General features: G+C 43.6%; 2 protein-coding genes across 4 annotated transcripts in view; one reads left to right on the forward strand and one right to left on the reverse strand.

Moving 5' to 3' along the window:
• Positions 1-446: 446 nt before the first annotated feature.
• On the forward strand, positions 447-8,045 carry pik3ip1 (phosphoinositide-3-kinase interacting protein 1). Its single transcript, XM_029763062.1, has 6 exons — positions 447-513; positions 944-1,072; positions 1,649-1,765; positions 3,963-4,127; positions 4,416-4,494; positions 6,282-8,045. Exons 1-6 carry the CDS (start codon positions 447-449, stop codon positions 6,493-6,495), a joined length of 771 nt encoding a protein of 256 aa, XP_029618922.1. The 3' UTR covers positions 6,496-8,045.
• Positions 8,046-8,276: 231 nt separating this feature from the next.
• Positions 8,277-18,157, reverse strand: part of limk2 (LIM domain kinase 2) — a 37,941-nt gene continuing 28,060 nt past the window's right edge. For all 3 annotated transcript variants that reach the window (XM_029763058.1, XM_029763061.1, XM_029763060.1), the window contains 10 exons: positions 17,023-17,237; positions 16,691-16,877; positions 16,481-16,567; positions 15,972-16,103; positions 13,640-13,696; positions 12,973-13,038; positions 11,999-12,173; positions 11,834-11,889; positions 11,481-11,638; positions 8,277-10,987 (listed from right to left, as the gene is read on the reverse strand). In XM_029763058.1, the coding sequence (XP_029618918.1) occupies positions 10,765-10,987; positions 11,481-11,638; positions 11,834-11,889; positions 11,999-12,173; positions 12,973-13,038; positions 13,640-13,696; positions 15,972-16,103; positions 16,481-16,567; positions 16,691-16,877; positions 17,023-17,237 (1,356 nt within the window). In that variant the 3' untranslated portion in view covers positions 8,277-10,764. The remainder of the gene's footprint in view (positions 10,988-11,480; positions 11,639-11,833; positions 11,890-11,998; positions 12,174-12,972; positions 13,039-13,639; positions 13,697-15,971; positions 16,104-16,480; positions 16,568-16,690; positions 16,878-17,022; positions 17,238-18,157) is intronic.

Below are 18,157 nucleotides of genomic sequence, written 5' to 3' on the forward strand. Positions count from 1 at the left end.
ATAGTACTTTTGGTTGTCAGGGAAAATGTATGGAGTAAAAAGTACATAATTTTCTTTAGGAATGTAGTAAAGTAAAAGTTGTCAAAAATATAAAGTGTAAAGAACAGATAGCAGCAAAAAAAACGACTTAAGTACTTTACACACCTGTTTTTCTGCAAGGAGAAGGGTTGGCTCTAGGACCTTGAAGATGCTGGCGCCGCCGCACGATACTGCAAATGGGATTTCCTTGTCCAGGAGAGAGGCTGTTTATGAAGAAAGCTCTACTCCCTTCGACAAGGAAGGGCTGATCTGCCGATGGGAGCAGTTTGACTGAATTATTCAGCATAGGCTCTTCCACGCAAAGTTATTTTTTGGGTTGAGAAATAGCTTATCAATTTATTTTTCGTGCATATTGTTTTCGTTTTTATTCATCCTATATTTTATTCATCCTATTCATTATCTACAGTATGTTTTTGTCGTTGCACTTTGTTTTGCTGAGCGTCGCTTTTGTGGACAGCGCATCCATTGTGGAAGGTAACATTCATATGACTGAAAATCAATGCCTTTGTTCACATTAGTCCACGTTATCCGATAGAATGTGCGCCTTTGTTACTTAATTAAGGTGCAATGCTTTGTTTAAAAAGTTATCATCCTATTTTCAGTTTAAAATGTGGATTTTATAGTGCCATTATTGTATAGGACCTGAGAAATGTCTAAGCAGTTGCAAAATAAGTTATAAAATGTTTTTTTGTTTACAACAAGAAGATTCAAGAATACAATTCTTGTTGATTATTATTAAGCATAATTGCGATACTTCCATGGGAATTCCTTTTTGAATGTATGGCGTTGTGGAAACGTCAGACTTACACTTTTACATTCCACACTTAGTATGTTTTATTTGCTGGTAATTTATCCTCTTAATTTTCAATAAAATGTTTCCATAAATCACTGAATGTGTCCCCAGACTGCATCAGATTCAATGGTGTGGAGTACAGAGGGGAGCAACAGAGCTCCTCCGCAGGACGAACCTGTCTAAACTGGACCAACACAACCCGGGACTATGATGTAATGGCATATACAGATTCACAAATGGGTAAATTACATTACACAATCAAACATGTAATATGCCATCAAATTGATGTTTCATTGATTTTACACAAGTTTATCATCTGCTACCATTGCTGTGGTGTTCACTACAAGTGCCATGATTTAAATGTCACTCACATTTGTTTTAATGGTAAACAGTTTGTTTGGTTATAGATGTTATTTAGAGTGTATAACTGCAGGCTCTAGTCTCTTTGTGTGGGTTATATTAGCAAGGTCAGGTTTGAACTATTTGAATCTTGTTGGCAAATACCAACCCAGAGTATGCATTTCAGTAGTACAGTATATCAAAGATGTCACATGCATATCTACACACACACACACACGTTTGTTTTACTATCCTTGTGGGGACCAAACAGTTGATTCCCATTCAAAATCCTATTTTCCCTAATGCTCAACCTAACTTTAACCCCCAGTCCTAACCTTAATTGTAATCCTGAACTTAAGCCTAAAATAGCCTTTTTCCTTGTGGGGACCAGCAAATGTCCCCACTTGTCAGAATGTTCCTTGTTTTACTATCCTTTTGAGGACTTGGTTGATGTGTCCTTTTCTTTATGCTCTGTAGGTATTGGGGACCATAACTACTGCCGTAACCCAGACTCCTCTGAGAAGCCCTGGTGCTACGTGACTGGCCTAGATGCACAGGCCCAGAGACAATCATGTGCCATTGACACCTGCGAAGGTATTTAGCTAGGTTTCCATCCAACTGGCAACATATTTTCATGTGACTATTCTAAAAGCTGCATAAAGAAAATATGCACATTTTCTCACCAGTGGCATGTTTCCACCAAACTGACTTGTTGCAGATAAAAATCAGTACGTGATGACGTAGTGCACACAAAATGTACTTTTTCACTTAAGTTTTCATGTACCAAATAAACATCTAAAGTTCAATGCGTTTCCATCGCATTTTCAACGCTACTGATAGTTTTGTCACAAAAAACGTTGCATTAAATAGCAAATGTGCCTACTCTGGTTTTGGTCCGTGTGCTCTAGCCAAAAGCTTGCGCGGGTATGCTAGTCGACATAATGAGATTATTATGGATAAGGGAGAGGATATTTTTATTTGTCATGTCACCAGAATAAGACCCTCAATATTTATTGGAAAGGAGCATCAAGATCACTGTGCACTTTCACCTAACTGTGAAGTTCATCATTTATTTCATCTGTAGCCTAATAAACTGCATGGTTTCCCAAGTCATAGTGGGAGGACTACACAACATATCAAGTTTACTTCCATATGATGGTTGTTATATACATTTTTGGTGTTTCCACTGCCATTATTCACATAATTTATTTTAGGCACACAAATATCCCACAATGTTGAACGAATGATCTGTCGGCATTTATAAAATTGTACTGAAACTTCCTGTTTCCATCACAGCTGTCGTGATTTAATATATATTTTTTTTATACGGTATGACTTTACTTGCATAAAAAATGTGGATGGAAACGGTTACTGAAATATATACAGTGCACATGTGAACGCACTACATTGGGAAAATGTATGTAAAATGCTGTTTAAACATAGCTGCGACGGAGTGAATAAATATTGTGCACACATTGAAATGTAGGTCAAGGCTGGGCAAAATACATTACTGGATGGGAAAAAGACTGTCGCCTCTGCCCTTCCCTAAATTGAATCTCGATGCAGTTCTTGGAAAAGGGTGTCACTGTATTTGGGGAATGTCTAACTTTTTAAAGAGATGAAATGTAAATGTTTTTCTGAGGCTCTTTCTAACCCTGTGAATGTTATTATGAAATCCAAAGTGAGAGTCTGGAAGTGGTATGGTGGGACTTCCCCCCCAGACTGGGCCGTGAGAACAAAGAAATCTAAGGGGAGCCATGTGTTTCTTTCTTGGGAACCTAGAATGTATTTATTCTCATAAGGAAGCTAGAGCACTTTTGCCACAATATTTTTTGACGGTATATTTGTAGTTATTTTATAGTTATGCAACAATTTATACACAAACTGATGCAGAATTGTAGATATCCTATTAAAGTATTCTAATTCCTAATTCTTTGTACACAATGTTCAAATAAGACAGCTAATTAGGCATCTCTAGAGAAATATCTTCTCCCGCGTGAGAAGCTGTGGGAGAAGAAAAGACTAGGCCAGTTTGTCAGTTAATCCACTTTGAGGATGCTTCCTGGGGTTTGACCTTTGCTCTCACATTGTCTGGAAAGGCAGTGCATGTCAAGCAATAACAAGGGCCCTGTCCGTACTGAGCCTGTAGAGCCATAACTTGTTAGGCAGATGGCTGCCTCAGGGTAGGTGTAAGCCCCACCCTATTCCTCAACCCATTGGTGGAAAGTTATACTTTTACCATGGAGACAGTAGGTAATTGGCTACTGCTGGTTGTGACCTCAGGCTCTTCAACTCCAGTAGAGTTGATAAACAACTTTTTCTGGAGGGGTAGGGCCTGACTCAGTGGCGCTCAAGAGCAGATGTTGACACTAGCAGCTTCCTTTCCCCCATTTTGCTGGGAAATGGCTGTCCTTTTTTAATTATTTAATTTCTTTATAGAACTGCTTCCAAAGTGAACAAATTAGACAAATCCAGTAGCTTTCCTTGTCCTACTGAGTCCATGCAGCAACGTTTTTAATGTCAAACAAGGCAGGGATTTTAGAAACCATGCGGTCTGATTTCTTAAAATGGGACCAAGTGAAAATTATTCACGCATTTATTCTACAATAAAAGCACTTAGAGTGAAATTAAACAATACAGTTAAATTTAATCCACTACTACTATCATGTGTTCAAGTATGCAAACACAAAGGCAACATCAGTAAACCTAGAAAGCAAACTAACATGGTGGTCGGGTGGTGTATGGGGACTGGCTGTTGATCTTATCTGCTTTTCTCATATTGTCTCCACAGAAGAAGCCCCTACAGAGGCAGGCCCCCTTACCACAGCACAGAGAGAGGTTTTTGAGCTGACCAAGTCTGGGTCAGCCCAGGGAGGGGGTGCTGCGGTCCAGCCAGTCATTGGCATCAGCCAGCGGGTACGCACAGGACCCAAGAAGAAGGACCTGGGCACTCTCGGTATGTCCTGATTGCACTGCTGAAGCAGATGGATTAACATAGGGGGGATGTCATAGGGCCATAACGTGAGCCTCAAGGTATTCTCTTAAAAAGAGTGGTCCAGCTTGATGCAGCTCGGCTTGGCACAATAGAATGAGATGGATATAAATGAGTTATAAAGGACTCACAATATTATCATAGGGATAAAATGTGAGGTGCATTGATATGCACATTTTCAAATGCAGACTGTATATAAACCTTTGAATTCAGTTTGGTAACCATAGAGCCTGTGTGTTTTATCTCTCTCAGGCTATGTGGTTGGCATCCTCATGATGGCCATCATCATCCTAATGGGGGTGGGCATCACCTTCGGCTACTTCTACAAGAGGTCAGTATCAGCCACTATGCTACACTAGGTGCTCCGACTGGAGACACAGAGCATTACAACCCTAGCTATTGTCTACTACTTTGTTAGGTTGCATCATGTGGTATGTCTGAGTGACATACGAAGTGGAACACGGGAACCACTAGACCAAATGGTGCCTCAGAGAGTAGGGACACACAATGTTACATTGGTTTGCAACAGATGCTTATTTCTACAGCGCAGAGAGACCAAAATAGAACATGAACAAAATGTTCTGCTATATTATGCCTAATTAGCTGTCTTATTTGAACATTGTGCACAAAGAATTAGGAATTAGAATACTTTAATAGGATATCTACAATTTTGTAGCATTGCACAGCTTAGACTTGTGTCCATGACACAGGCAGCAGTTAAAGGCTTGGAACCTCTCAGGCAGAATGTCAGTGGGGTGAGGGAGGGCTTGTGTGGGCAGTTGGCACAGAATGTTACCAGGATGTGGAGCAGAGGCCACAGGCTGCCTCCCCCTCTACCCATCCTGTTGCCTCCCTCCACTACCCATCCTGATAGCTGTCTCTCTCCAATGTGATGAGGCCTGTTCAGAAGCCACAACAACAACAACAACATGAAAGCGGAAGGAAGAAAAAAAAGAGGGCGCCTGTAGCCTGGCTATTTTAGGCACCCACGTTTGATGTTTCTGAAATAGTGGAGAGCATGCAGGAGTCCTGGGGGAGATAGAGGATCTACTGCAGTGGTGCAGCAGGCAGAGAGGAGGACCCAGTTCTGCAGATGGGGGATTCTGACTGATGGCCTCTGGCACAGAACTAAATGTTCTGGAGCTCCAGGTTTGGCTGTCCAATCTGATTATGTGACTCAGCGTTATCTATTCTAAGAAGCTGGGGGGTAGTGTGTTTCAAGTAGCTTGATTTAAATCGGTCAAGGAAATTGATTTCTTTCTCACGCTGTGATATCAGGTTTAAGAAAAAAGTGTAGCCTCTGAAGCCCGTGCTTATCAAGTCAACAAGATTTGGAAGGATGGCCCCACAAGACTAGGAAAAAGTTGAAAAGTGGGGTTAGGAGGATTTGCTGATTCCTAAAATTACACTATGCAGACCCAATGCGTAGGAAACTGCTGTAGTGGAGCAGAGCACAGTTGTGTAACGTGTCGCATAGAAGCAGTCAAGCAGGAAGAGGCGCCAGTCCAACACTATGGCATGTTCCCTGTGTTGGATGCGGTTCAGCAGATGGCAGATCGCACACCCTCAGATTGTACCCCAAATGGCACCCTATTCCCTCCATAGTGCACTACTTTTGAGAAGAGCTCTAGGAAATAGGGTGCCATTTGACAATCTGCCCCAGTCAGCTGCCTGGACTGGCTTATGTCATACTGCAGGATGCCTGCCACCACCTAGCCCCAGTCCCATCAAAACATTCCCTGTGCCAGACCAGATACCGTCTCGAACAGGTCTGTCTGGCCCTGTTGTTTTTGCTACTGCAAGGTTAATGGCCACTGTTGAAAATAGCCTCATCCCAGTGATATGAGACTCAGTATGGGACGTCGCCTCTCGTTCTGGTCATAAATAGAAATCGTGACCTAGCTGTCTCTGTGTTTCGAAAGATGATGCAGGTCATTGGAAGTTACCGAGGCACGCTATGATGAAACTCTGATTCATAGCAGTGTTTTTTTTCTTCCAGGTTAAAGACATTAGTCCTGTAAACTGTTATTGTAAACAACCCCATGCGCCTACATAATCTGCTCCGATGATCAGTACCACCGTCATCCTAACCTCTTGTGTCTGTGCTTTTTGTTGCAGGGGTCGTGACCTGAAGAAGCAGCATGAGCAGCGAGTGTATGAGCGGGAGATGCAGAGGATCACCCTGCCCCTGTCAGCCTTCTCCAACCCAACCTGTGAGCTGGTGGATGAGAACTCCATCGTCATCATGGCCGAGGAGCAGACCCCCACCCAGGAGGGCATGGAGGGGGGAGACCCCCTGATGGGCCAGCAGGCTGGTACCCCAGGAGCCTGAGCACTGACCACCCCACAGGACTGGGAATAAACAAGGACATTCGAACCTCAGAGAATCCAAATACTCCCCATAGCCCCCAAATCACCCCCCTTTTTTAAAGGCCTATGAGGAGAAGGGGAGCAGGGCTGAGCTCCAAAGACTAAACGTTGTGTCCTTATTGCCCTGGTTTTAACACAAGTGTCACCAACAGGGGAAAAAATGACAACAGGTGGAGCTGAAGGACTAATTTCACTCCACATGGAGACCAATCGGAGATGGTTGTGTACAAAAGTGCATGTCAGGGATGCTCATTAAGAAACAGTGCATTTGATATCCAAGAAAACATGATCATGGGCTGACGCTCTGCTATAGCAGTATGATTGTCTTGTGAATGGGGTGTGCATCAATCAACATTAATGATGGAGGGTGATGTTATAAGCTTTGGATGAGAGTAGGAGACAGTGTTTGGAAAGGGGGAATTCATAGCCTTTTGTTATTCTTTCTTTTTCATATTGAGGTATTCAGTAGTTTGGTGTTATGGGCTTACCTGAGAAAACAATGCTACACTTCCCCTGGCCCTTTTGGCTGTGCTAGGGCGGGTATGGGGAGGGCATCCAGTATAGGATAGCCCTGTTAAACATCTGCGTTAGACATCTTAAAGACCATTGGAACAGATGTGGAGTAATAATTAGCATGAGGGAACGTTTATGTCAGATCTGCAAAAGGAAAGGAAACATCTCCCGCTCTCTGAAGCTGTGACGTTGCCTTAGCATAATGCGTCTGAATGCATTTGTACATGGTTCCCCTGGTGACCTTTCTGTTTAACTCATAAGGCTGGGTGATAGAAACCAATGTGCACTAACTAGAAACATCAGGAGTCGTTGGCTTTCCATGAGAGGACAGGCTGTATGGTTCCTTAGGTTAGAGACTGACAGGAAAAGAGGGACGTCTTTGTAAATCGGAGAGTCTGTTCTCAGGAGGAAATGCAGCAGCACAGCTGTGACACAGAATACAGCTTAGTCTGAGGTCTGGCTAGAACCGTACAGAGGCTGTCTGAATGACGCTTGGGCAGAACAGAAGTCTGTTTAAAAGTTGATGCCTGGGGCATTAGATTGAATTTAGACCATTTTGAATTGTGTCCCAAACGTCAGGGCAAGCAGACGAGCAAAGTAAAAGGGTAAACAGGATATGAGTCCAAAACTGAGGTAACCTACCATATTAGATATGTACAGGATGGAATAATTGCATAATAAGCAGCCTGTTGCATGTTTTGAAACAGGATGCTGAAAGTAATGCCACAGTTGGTTAGAAAATGTAACGTGTTATTGACCAACACCATCTCTTGTTGGGAATAAATGTAATATCTTTCTGCTTTACATGATTGCTCTATTCTGCATCACTCCAAATGGTTGAATCATTCTGCATCCCTGGTTACTCTTCAATCATTGTGGTTCCTTAGTTTTGGTGCAATGCTGTTTTTTAAATGTTTCTTCACTGTTGCTCATCATTGGAAATGAGTACTTGTATTTGTAAGTTTGGCAGATTTCAATAAAATTGACTTTGAAAAAGCATAACTGCGTCCTCATTCCTCACCTTTAAATGAATACAAATGAGTTCCTTAATTTAGCTGAAACCTGCTAAAAGTGAGTGACTCATGCTCACTGGGAATTCAATAAGACTAGACTAGGTTTAAGATTCACCCATCCCATGAGCAGAGTCATACATTACCTCCCTCTAGTGGTCATCTACACCCATTTACAAAGGGAGAGTAGGGTTTGTGTGCATCTTTAAAGTTAGCAATATATTAGCAAAATGTTTTATTTTATTCATTCAACATCATGGTGATAAGTGATTACAATGTGTACAAATCAGTACCTTAGATTATGCTAGCATACAAAACCATGTTTATTTTAATCTCCATATTCTACAAATATTGTTCATGTCTAAACAAAATCTACAAACCCTTGATTCCCTTAGGCATATATACATTCCTTACAGCCAACTTAAATATATAAATCCAGTTTTATTTAACTACAATTCACTTTGTCAGGGTTTACAAAAGCAGCCTAATTTAGATATTTCACTAATTTGTCCTTTGACCAATCAGATCTGAAAAATATACATTTAGCAGAGCAATTAGGGTTAAATGCCTTGCTCAAGGGCACAGACAGATTTTACCTAGTCAGCTCCGGGATTTGAACCAGCTGTCTTACTGGTCCAACGCTCTTATTAACCACTAGGCTACCTGATGTGATTGGTCAAGACGAATGTGGGAAAAAGATCATAATTGGGTTGCCTGTGTAAACAGAGCCTTTTTAGTAAGTTGTACAATGCCTTTGAGAGCAGAGCTCTATTGAGTACACACCAGGTTCATGCTGTCCAATCAGAGCTGAGATTCTGGAGCGCATACAGAGCTCTGTGTTGAGTGGTCCTTAACAACAAGCACCAGGTACCAGTCTGGTTCTAAAGGTGTGCTGCATGTAAAAACACTATTCATCCTATAACAAACTCTGAATCAGTCAACAGCTCCAAATTCCCAAATCATAATACAATTTTAAATCTGTCCATGTGCACATGGACAAAAACAAATTCAGAGTTAATTTAGTGGATTAAAAACATTTTGTTAATTGTAAGAAAATCTATACACTACCATGTCCACCCTCTACAGTAACTTTACATTAGTAGATGCCCCACAAACCAAATGACAATAAGACTAAAGGATGATTACTGTTAACGGCTGTAGAGTGGATCTGATGCCATCAGTGAAGCATGGAAGTTCTCTAAGATCAAGGTCACATTTCAAGTTGAATCACTGTTTGACAAGGATTTTCTTGGTCAGTGAGCTCATAACATTCCTTTGACACAGCTCCACATATTTCTCTGACTGGTGTGACAGTGTGTGGCCTCCTCAGAGTGCTTGTTTGGTCCCTGCTGTGCTCTTCACACCAGAGGGGTATCCTACAAAGCAAGCTAAATCTACTTAGCTTCACATTCCAGCTCAGGCTTCACCCATACTATGACGGTGGATATTGCTTGTCCGCCTGCCACTAACTCTAGCAGGCTTGTAACCGCGAGTGCATGTTGCACATGGCTAGTTGAATGCCAAACTCTTCATTGAGACAATGCTAAAACTTCGATCCATGGGCAAGTCAGTGCCCCATCTTCATTTGTGCTGAAGTCAAACTAAAATAAAAGTTATCTTGCAAATTCAGCAGGCTATGGTATATTTATTACTTATCGTTAATGCAGACTTTGGTGTGCTTATCAATGCACAACCGCCTTTCTTTACACACTCCTATCAATAAAATAACTGCATTAAGTCATACAAGTGGTACTGTGCTGGAAAATGTAAATGCATTCCGTCAATAATAAATGTGTAATGTGATATATTTTAATCAGTCGTCTTCCTCCAATTGAAAGGGATGACAATGCAGTCCTCAACTCGTGGCTCAGTCATTTCAGGGTAAGCAGAGTTAACTGAATTAGCCTGCCCCGGAGAAGGTTAGTTCTGAAGGATTCATTGTCATAGAAATTTACCTGGATAAAAGATGAATCACCTTCGTATGACTGGTTATTCCGGGTTGAACTCAGAGTTGACCAAAGTAACCTCGCTAACTACTCAAATCTGCTTCGTAGGATACCCCTCTGTCCTCCTGATGGTAAACAAACTTCACTCCAAATGCTCTGCCCTGGGTTAACTCCGTCAATCAGCTAGTCTGTCACACATCTCTATTTTCACTGCTGCTGCCTGCCGATCGAGTCTTCTCTCCACAATCCACACATAGCACACTACAACTTAAGACCCACCCGACGAGATAAAAATGTATATTAAATGCTGTGGAGAGATTGTCTCGATAAAATGAGGAATCATTGAGAGAGCAGAGAACCAACCACATAACAGAATCTGCTAGCATGGTAAACAGATGTGTAAAACCCTGCATGTCCTGGTGTGTGCAAAAAAAAGGATTTAAAAAATGTAACAGGACAAAAATAAATACCAAACGCCTCTAGACTTCTCATTGAAATGTGTCTCCTCCCTTATCTCCAGTCTACACACACTGCAGTGCCTTGGTGCTCTCAGAGCTGTATGGTCACTCACACACATCCACTACAGACCATATCAACATAACACACAGAGAGAGAGGAGCTTGGTCCAGCTAGCTCAGGTTATCCAGTTCCCAGATGGCATGAGTTAGGTTTGTCTTCCCCACTCCTCCTCCAGCTGTGTTAGTGCAGTCCAGGCTGTGGTCTTGGAGGGAGGGCTTGGGGATCCAGAGGGGCAGGCGTCTGCTAGGTGCCATTGTCAGCCAGGCTGGACTCCTCTGGAGGGGCTGGTGTTGGGGCTGGTGTTGGGACTGTGCTCTGGGGAGCTGGGAGCGAGGAGCTTTCTTTTGGAGGGTGGAGTCGACACAGTTTCTGGTGCAGCTCTTCCAGTTCGGCTGGCAGACGGATGCCCATCTCCTGGTTAAGGAACAGGGCCTCGAAACAGTCCTCCAGCTTCTGGAAGGCAGGCCTGGGGAGGGAGTGGGGGGAGACACAGGGGGGTGAGAGGTTACAACCAGGAAGGAAGGTCATGGTATGAGGGAACATGAGGGAGCAATCTGCCTTCTGAGACAGAGATGCTATCTGGTTCTGAGGAGTGTTCCGTTTTTCCACTTGCTTTTGTGGCTCTAGAGGGCAGAGAATAGCCTGGATAATGTCTCATGGGGAGGCAGGGGAAAACTTTCCCACATGTGGCCGTTCAGCTCAGTTACAAACACTGTGCTTTCTGTTCCATGTACTACCCCTCACGCCCTCTCTGTTATCTCCCTCCCTGGTCTCTCTCTCTCTACCTTTGTTCTCGCTGTTACTTTGAGCCTTCAATTACAGAATGTTTTGTATACATGCCTACTACAGCTATGTTATCACTACACTGACTTGTTTATCAAAGTAATACATTCAACTGTAATACATTACTCAGCATCTTAAGCCATCAGACACTGTATAAAACAATTGTCTCAATTCACCTGTTTTCAGGGATGAGGTCACAACAAGCCACAGCCAATGGGAAGAAAGCTGGTGGGCAGTTGTCAGGGAGAAACTTCTCCATGAACTTGTCTACATTCAGGCCAAAGTCATAGGTCCTGGGAAGGCACTCTGGGTCTGCATTCACCTGCCCAATAATCTACAATAACAGAGAGAGTTAAAAATGGATATACACTCCAGATTGCAGTATCTGACCAACACTGTGGACAAATCAAACAAAATAAATGATAGCGCAATTTCCAAACACAACAAGTATCCTCCATTTCAACATACAGCCCATAGCCTAATTCTGTGAGTAAATATAAAAAGCAGGCCTTTAAAATCGTATTCTTACCTCACAAAGCACAATCCCAAAGGAGAAAATGTCCACCTTTTCATCATAGCGTTTACCTGAGGATGACAGTTAATTAACAGGCCAGCATACAATGAATGAAGAAGTGTTAAAGTGAATGATCCGTGTGATCCACAGCTCCAAGCTAGGTCCTCCTGCTCTGCTCACCGTTCAGCATCTCTGGAGCCATCCAGTAGGGGTTCCCCACCACCGTGTAGCGCTTCTTACGGTCAATACGCCTGAACACCCTCTTCTTATTGACCAGTTTCTCAGGGGGAGGTTGCTTGACCTCCTCCACCATGAGCCGGGATAGGCCGAAGTCTGCCACCACCACTGTGTTGTCCTGAGGGAGGTCAGGGGTTAGAGGTCAACAGAACATGACGTGGCAATGTAACAGTGTCAGGTGTTTTCTTCAGTCAAGGAGCATATTACTTAACATACCTCAATCAATATGGGTCAAATAACAACAAAGGATAAGATTGTTTCCAAGAGTTGTTGCTTATGTGTCAAGTCAATGACCAATAAAATAAATCACAATGAAGTATGACCAGATGGGTATGTGTGTTGTCTTATATATATATATAATAGACACTGAACTGAGACAGGTATACAGTTATACATAGGTCACTACATGTAAATCAATTAGTCTGTCTGTGGAAATAACAGACAAGACTCATTACACCTCATGTAGGGTTGCCATACAGTGAAAGCTCTGTGAAGACCTATATAAGCCTGTACTTTATTACTTACACAATATGTTGTTGTGAGTTGTGTTCTACTGCTAGAATAGAACATAGCTCTACCTGGCCTGTACCAACAAGACTACTCTGTCCCAATCAAAGACTTCTGTGACAACAACAAAACATGTTCTAGAACACCCTCCCTCCAGGGTAATCTAAAACAAGAACCTACACTACCCACGGTACATCAATCTTTAACAGTTTAGAAGCCAAACACACACTTTTGGTATAAGAGAGAAACAATGACTGATTAACGAGAGATAATGAAGCAGGAGTGGAATCTGCATGTGTTTCTGTAAATGGATCAGGAAAACTGAAATGGATCTCTGATTTTCTATATTCTCCTCTACCTATCTATCTTTGAGTTAGCTTGCCATGTACAATTCAGGATAGGTCACCTACCAGTTTCACCAGGCAGTTGTGAGAGTTAAGATCTCTGTGGATGATGCTCATTGAATGCAAGTAAGCCTGAAATAAGGAAAAAATATGAGTCAAACCAATCATCCACAAGTGGAAGCAAACACGGCATATTAAAGACATAAATAGTGCTTTATGCTGCATAGAAAACAATGTAGCTTAAAACGTCTCCCACTAAGCCTGGCTGATAGAAACTTCATCATTTGACAATGTCTTAAGGGAACAAATAAATTATTTTGTTGCCCTACATACTTGTGTTTCTGTGGAAGGACTGTGGGTTGTAAGGAAAGGGAATCAGAGAATAAGGAACTGTCAGTATTGAAGTGGTCTCCAGGGAAATGGGAAGGCCTGCCACTCTGTTGGCTAAGACAGACAGTAAGGTATGTGGAACATATGGCTACCCCTAGGTCACTGCAAAGCCCCACACTACAGTATGACCCACTGGCAAGAGCAATCCCTGCCTCAATTAATTTGATCTCAGTTCATAGAGTCAGAGTCAACCTGAACCCAAGTACTGTACCTTTAAAATGCATTGTGTTTAACTACCACCATACATATTGGAAGCTGCTCCAGCTGAACAAAAAGCAGCCAGTGTCTATAGGGAGAGTATTTAACCTCCAACAGTAAATATCCCTGGAAGGGGCCAACTCACCATTCCAGAAGCAATGCCTTTGGCGAAACTAACCCTCTGCTCCCATGGAAACTGGTCCTGTAGCAACCCAGGGAAAAATAAACAACAAGAAATGAATAGGTGGGCCCCTTAGTAGCCTTTATGGCTACACAGAATATTGTGGGCGTTCAAAGGAAAGTTACATAAAATCATATAGTGTAACCCACCACTGAAAATCTCAAATCAAATAATTAAAACTCCAGTTCCCTCTGATTGCTGTTGACCATATGTTTTGTTGGACTGCGGTGTAAATGATCCAATCTGGGAAGTAAGGGTGGTAATAAACTCCTTTGAATCTTCACCTGGGAACACTTTCTCTATTTACTCCCATTCCACATCTCTGCTGGTTTACATGCCAGCCAGCCCACCACTGAGCCAACAGCCTTTATCTGAGCAGAGTTTACCTTAGGTCAAGTCAGTCCCAGTCCCACACAGCACAGGCCCTTAAAGGGATACTTTGGGATTTGGCAATGAGGCCCTGTATCTAATTTCCCAGAGTCCGATGAACTTGTGGATACCATTTTTCTGTCTCTGTGTCCACTATGAAGGAAGTTACAGGTAGTTTTGTGAGCCAATGCTAACTAGCATTAGCACAATGTCTGGAAGTCTGACTTCCAGACATTGTGCTTACCTCTAACTTCCTTCATACTTGCCAGACATAAAAATGGTATCCACAAGTTCATCTACAGACCAGTATCCCTTCTTTCTTTTCTCTCCAAAACTCGAGCGTGCCGTCCTTGGCCAGCTCTCTTGCCATCTCTCTCAGAATGACCTTCTTGATCCAAATCAGTCAGGTTTCAAGACTGGTCATTCAACTGAGACTGCTCTTCTCTGTGTCACGGAGGCTCTCCGCACTGCTAAAGCTAACTCTCTCTACTCTGCTCTCATCCTTCTAGACCTATCTGCTGCCTTTGATACTGTGAACCATCAGATCCTCCTCTCCACCCTCTCCGAGTTGGGCATCTCCGGCGCGGCTCACTCTTGGATTGCGTCCTACCTGACAGGTCGCTCCTACCAGGTGGTGTGGCGAGAATCCGTCTCCGCACCACGTGCTCTCACCACTGGTGTCCCCCAGGGCTCAGTTCTAGGCCCTCTCCTATTCTCGCTATACACCAAGTCACTTGGCTCTGTCATATCCTCACATGGTCTCTCCTATCATTGCTACGCAGACGACACACAATTCATCTTCTCCTTTCCCCCTTCTGATAACCAGGTGGCGAATCGCATCTCTGCATGTCTGGCAGACATATCAGTGTGGATGACGGATCACAACCTCAAGCTGAACCTCGGCAAGACGGAGCTGCTCTTCCTCCCGGGGAAGGACTGCCCGTTCCATGATCTCGCCATCACGGTTGACAACTCCATTGTGTCATCCTCCCAGAGTGCTAAGAGCCTTGGCGTGACCCTGGACAACACCCTGTCGTTCTCCGCTAACATCAAGGCGGTGACCCGATCCTGTAGGTTCCTGCTCTACAACATTCGCAGAGTACGGCCCTGCCTTACACAGGAAGCGGCGCAGGTCCTAATCCAGGCACTTGTCATCTCCCGTCTGGATTACTACAACTCGCTGCTGGCGGGGCTCCCTGCCTGTGCCATTAAACCCCTACAACTCATCCAGAACGCCGCAGCCCGTCTGGTGTTCAAACTTCCCAAGTTCTCTCACGTCACCCCGCTCCTCCGCACACTCCACTGGCTTCCAGTTGAAGCTCGCATCTGCTACAAGACCATGGTGCTTGCCTACGGAGCTGTGAGGGGAACGGCACCTCCGTACCTTCAGGCTCTGATCAGTCCCTACACCCAAAGAAGGGCACTGTGTTCATCCACCTCTGGCCTGCTGGCCCCCCTACCTCTGCGGAAGCACAGTTCCCGCTCAGCCCAGTCAAAACTGTTCGCTGCTCTGGCACCCCAATGGTGGAACAAGCTCCCTCACGACGCCAGGACAGCGGAGTCAATCACCATCTTCTGGAGACACCTGAAACCCCACCTCTGTAAGGAATACCTGGGATAGGATAAAGTAATCCTTCTAACCCCCCCCAAAAAAAGATATAGATGTACTATTGTAAAGTGGTTGTTCCACTGGATGTCATAAGGTGAATGCACCAATTTGTAAGTCAATCTGGATAAGAGCGTCTGCTAAATGACGTAAATGTAAAATGTAAAATCTGACTCTGGGTAAATAGATAAAGGGCCTCATTGCCAAAATCCCAAAGTATACGTTTAAGGAAAACAGTAACAGCTATTTATTTCTAAACTATATTTTGGTGCAGTGGGAGAGAAGAGAGAGGGTTTAGTGAATTAATTAGCTGAAACACACCATGTCTCTAATGAAATCCTTCAGTGTGCCTCCCTCAATAAACTCGGTTATTAAATTCAGCCTCTTGTCCTTGTATAGCACGCCGATGAACTTCAACACGTGGGGATGTTCCAGACTCCTCATCACTTTGACCTGGAGAGAGAGATACATTTAAAGCTGCAATCCTTAATGGTGAAACAGCCACGGCCTGTAAACAACCAACACAGTATTTTCAACCTCGGACATCATTGCACGCACAATAGAAGACCACAATATGTACTGACCTTTTTTTTACCATGCTGCGTGACGCTCTTCAACTCGACAACAAAAACAATAACAACGGTGGTGGGCGGCCAGTGGCGCCATTTCCCCTTACTGCAGATTCCATCTTTAAAAACTCACCTTTATGCTTTCAATCTGAACTTTAACACCACAGCAATCAATTTCCACATTTTATCTTTGAAAAAAGCTTACGTTTCCCTCCGAAGACTGAAGCAAATCCGTAAAGATGAGTGGACTAGACTACTGACCTCCTTTAGAAAGGTCTTCTGCGTCTCCTCATCACAGCGAATCAACTCCTTCATCACCATCACCTCACCAGTGGCTTTGTGGGTTACCTGTCAATGAGCAGAAAAACAAAACACTGACGTCTGTGTGAAGGTATGTGAAGGCATGGAGTAGATGTGAGAGATTGAGATGTGTGTGGAAAAAAGAGGTTGATTGTTGGGTGAGGAGCTGACCTTGATAGCCTGGCCGAAGAAGCCCTTGCCCAGCACTTCTCCATGGATGAGGTCACAGGGGCGGAAGATGCGATGGGAGCAGCTGCTGGAGGAGCGCAGGGATTCGGAGCGCCCAATGTCCCGGGTCAGGATAGGGCGTTCCTTAGGGGAGGTTGGCCCAGGGGACTTACAGATGCTGTTGCTACGCCTTCCATTTACAGAGAGGGACAAATGTCAATTAGACATACGTAGATCAAGATATACTGGAACAAATTATAAATAACTTTGTATCTCTCCATTTCTGCCCCCAATGATTAGACTCTCTCTCCTAAGGTTGGTTGGTTCAGCTGTACCTTAGAGACCTCCTCTTTAGGGTGCCGTCATCCACCACGTCTGTCCTCTCCAGGACACTGTTAGAGGGTGAAGACAGACGCATGCGGGAGGTGGCGGGGACCCCCAAGCGGTTTTGCGAGGACCCCAGTCTGAGCCTGTCCAACCGCTGCCTGACTGGATCATACTCTATGAGCAGCTGCAGTGTCTGACTGGTCCGATGGATGAGGTCCTCCACCTGAAAACACCAATGAAAATACATAATCTGCTTGGACAAAGTCCTCTCTGACATAGTAACATGAGCACGCAACACTAATGAGAGAGGTATTGGTATACGGCCCATAGAACACGGGATGGAATTAGAAGAACTAGGCAGGGTTCCAATGAGAACAGGTTCCTGATTCCTGACCACCCGAAGAGCTATCAAATTGACTTATACAACATGACTTGAATGGAGCCGAATAATTTTAATTCGAACACACCTTGTGGCAAACAGGAAAGGTGGGAACTAAAATGAAATCAGTGAATGCACCATTGGAATGCACATGGTTTGGTAAGGTGGTGTGGTGAGATTGTGTTGAGTCCTTCCAGATGCCATCCTCCCCAACTAAAGAATGTTTAAATTAAGGCAGAATGGAAAGAATGCAAAGATCACGTTCTGTCTTCCATCCACCTCATTTTAGAACGTGGCTATGGGCACAGCCAAACAATGGAAGTGATGGATTTGACTTCCGCTTTACTTACCTACTAGAGCGGGCCGGTGGCAAACTTGCTAGAGTAAATTATTTGAAGGAGTCAATATATAGAGTATAAAAGTCAAGTAAACAAGTGTAAGTGTAATTGTATATGTAGCCTATTTCATTCATGTTCGCTAATGTTAGCTAGACCTACTAGTAGTTCTGTTGTGATAATTACATTAGTGGTGTTGTTTAAGAGTTAAGGGCCGTCCACCAAGCCAATAATGATAACTATAATGAGAAACTATAGGCTACATAACTATAAAACGTTGGTGAGCCTGTACAGGAAAGTTTATCATTCTATAGTCCTGCACCTGTCAATCAACTGATCAACGCATCCTACTGTACACTGCCTATTAATAAGGGGGTAACACAAAACCATTCATGAGGTCTCTAAAGCACAGATACTGGTTCACACCAT

This window comes from Salmo trutta, chromosome 9, assembly GCF_901001165.1.
Source record: "Salmo trutta chromosome 9, fSalTru1.1, whole genome shotgun sequence".
Taxonomy (NCBI): domain Eukaryota; kingdom Metazoa; phylum Chordata; class Actinopteri; order Salmoniformes; family Salmonidae; genus Salmo; species Salmo trutta.

What these genes read in the sequence shown, in the direction of transcription:
- pik3ip1 (XM_029763062.1), top strand. Translation starts at nt 447, where the DNA reads ATGTTTTTGTCGTTGCACTTTGTTTTGCTGAGCGTCGCTTTTGTGGAC. An exon ending in CAGCGCATCCATTGTGGAAG is followed by an intron (nt 514 to 943) that starts GTAACATTCATA and finishes ATGTGTCCCCAG; the next exon opens with ACTGCATCAGATTCAATGGT. An exon ending in GAAGGACCTGGGCACTCTCG is followed by an intron (nt 4,128 to 4,415) that starts GTATGTCCTGAT and finishes TATCTCTCTCAG; the next exon opens with GCTATGTGGTTGGCATCCTC.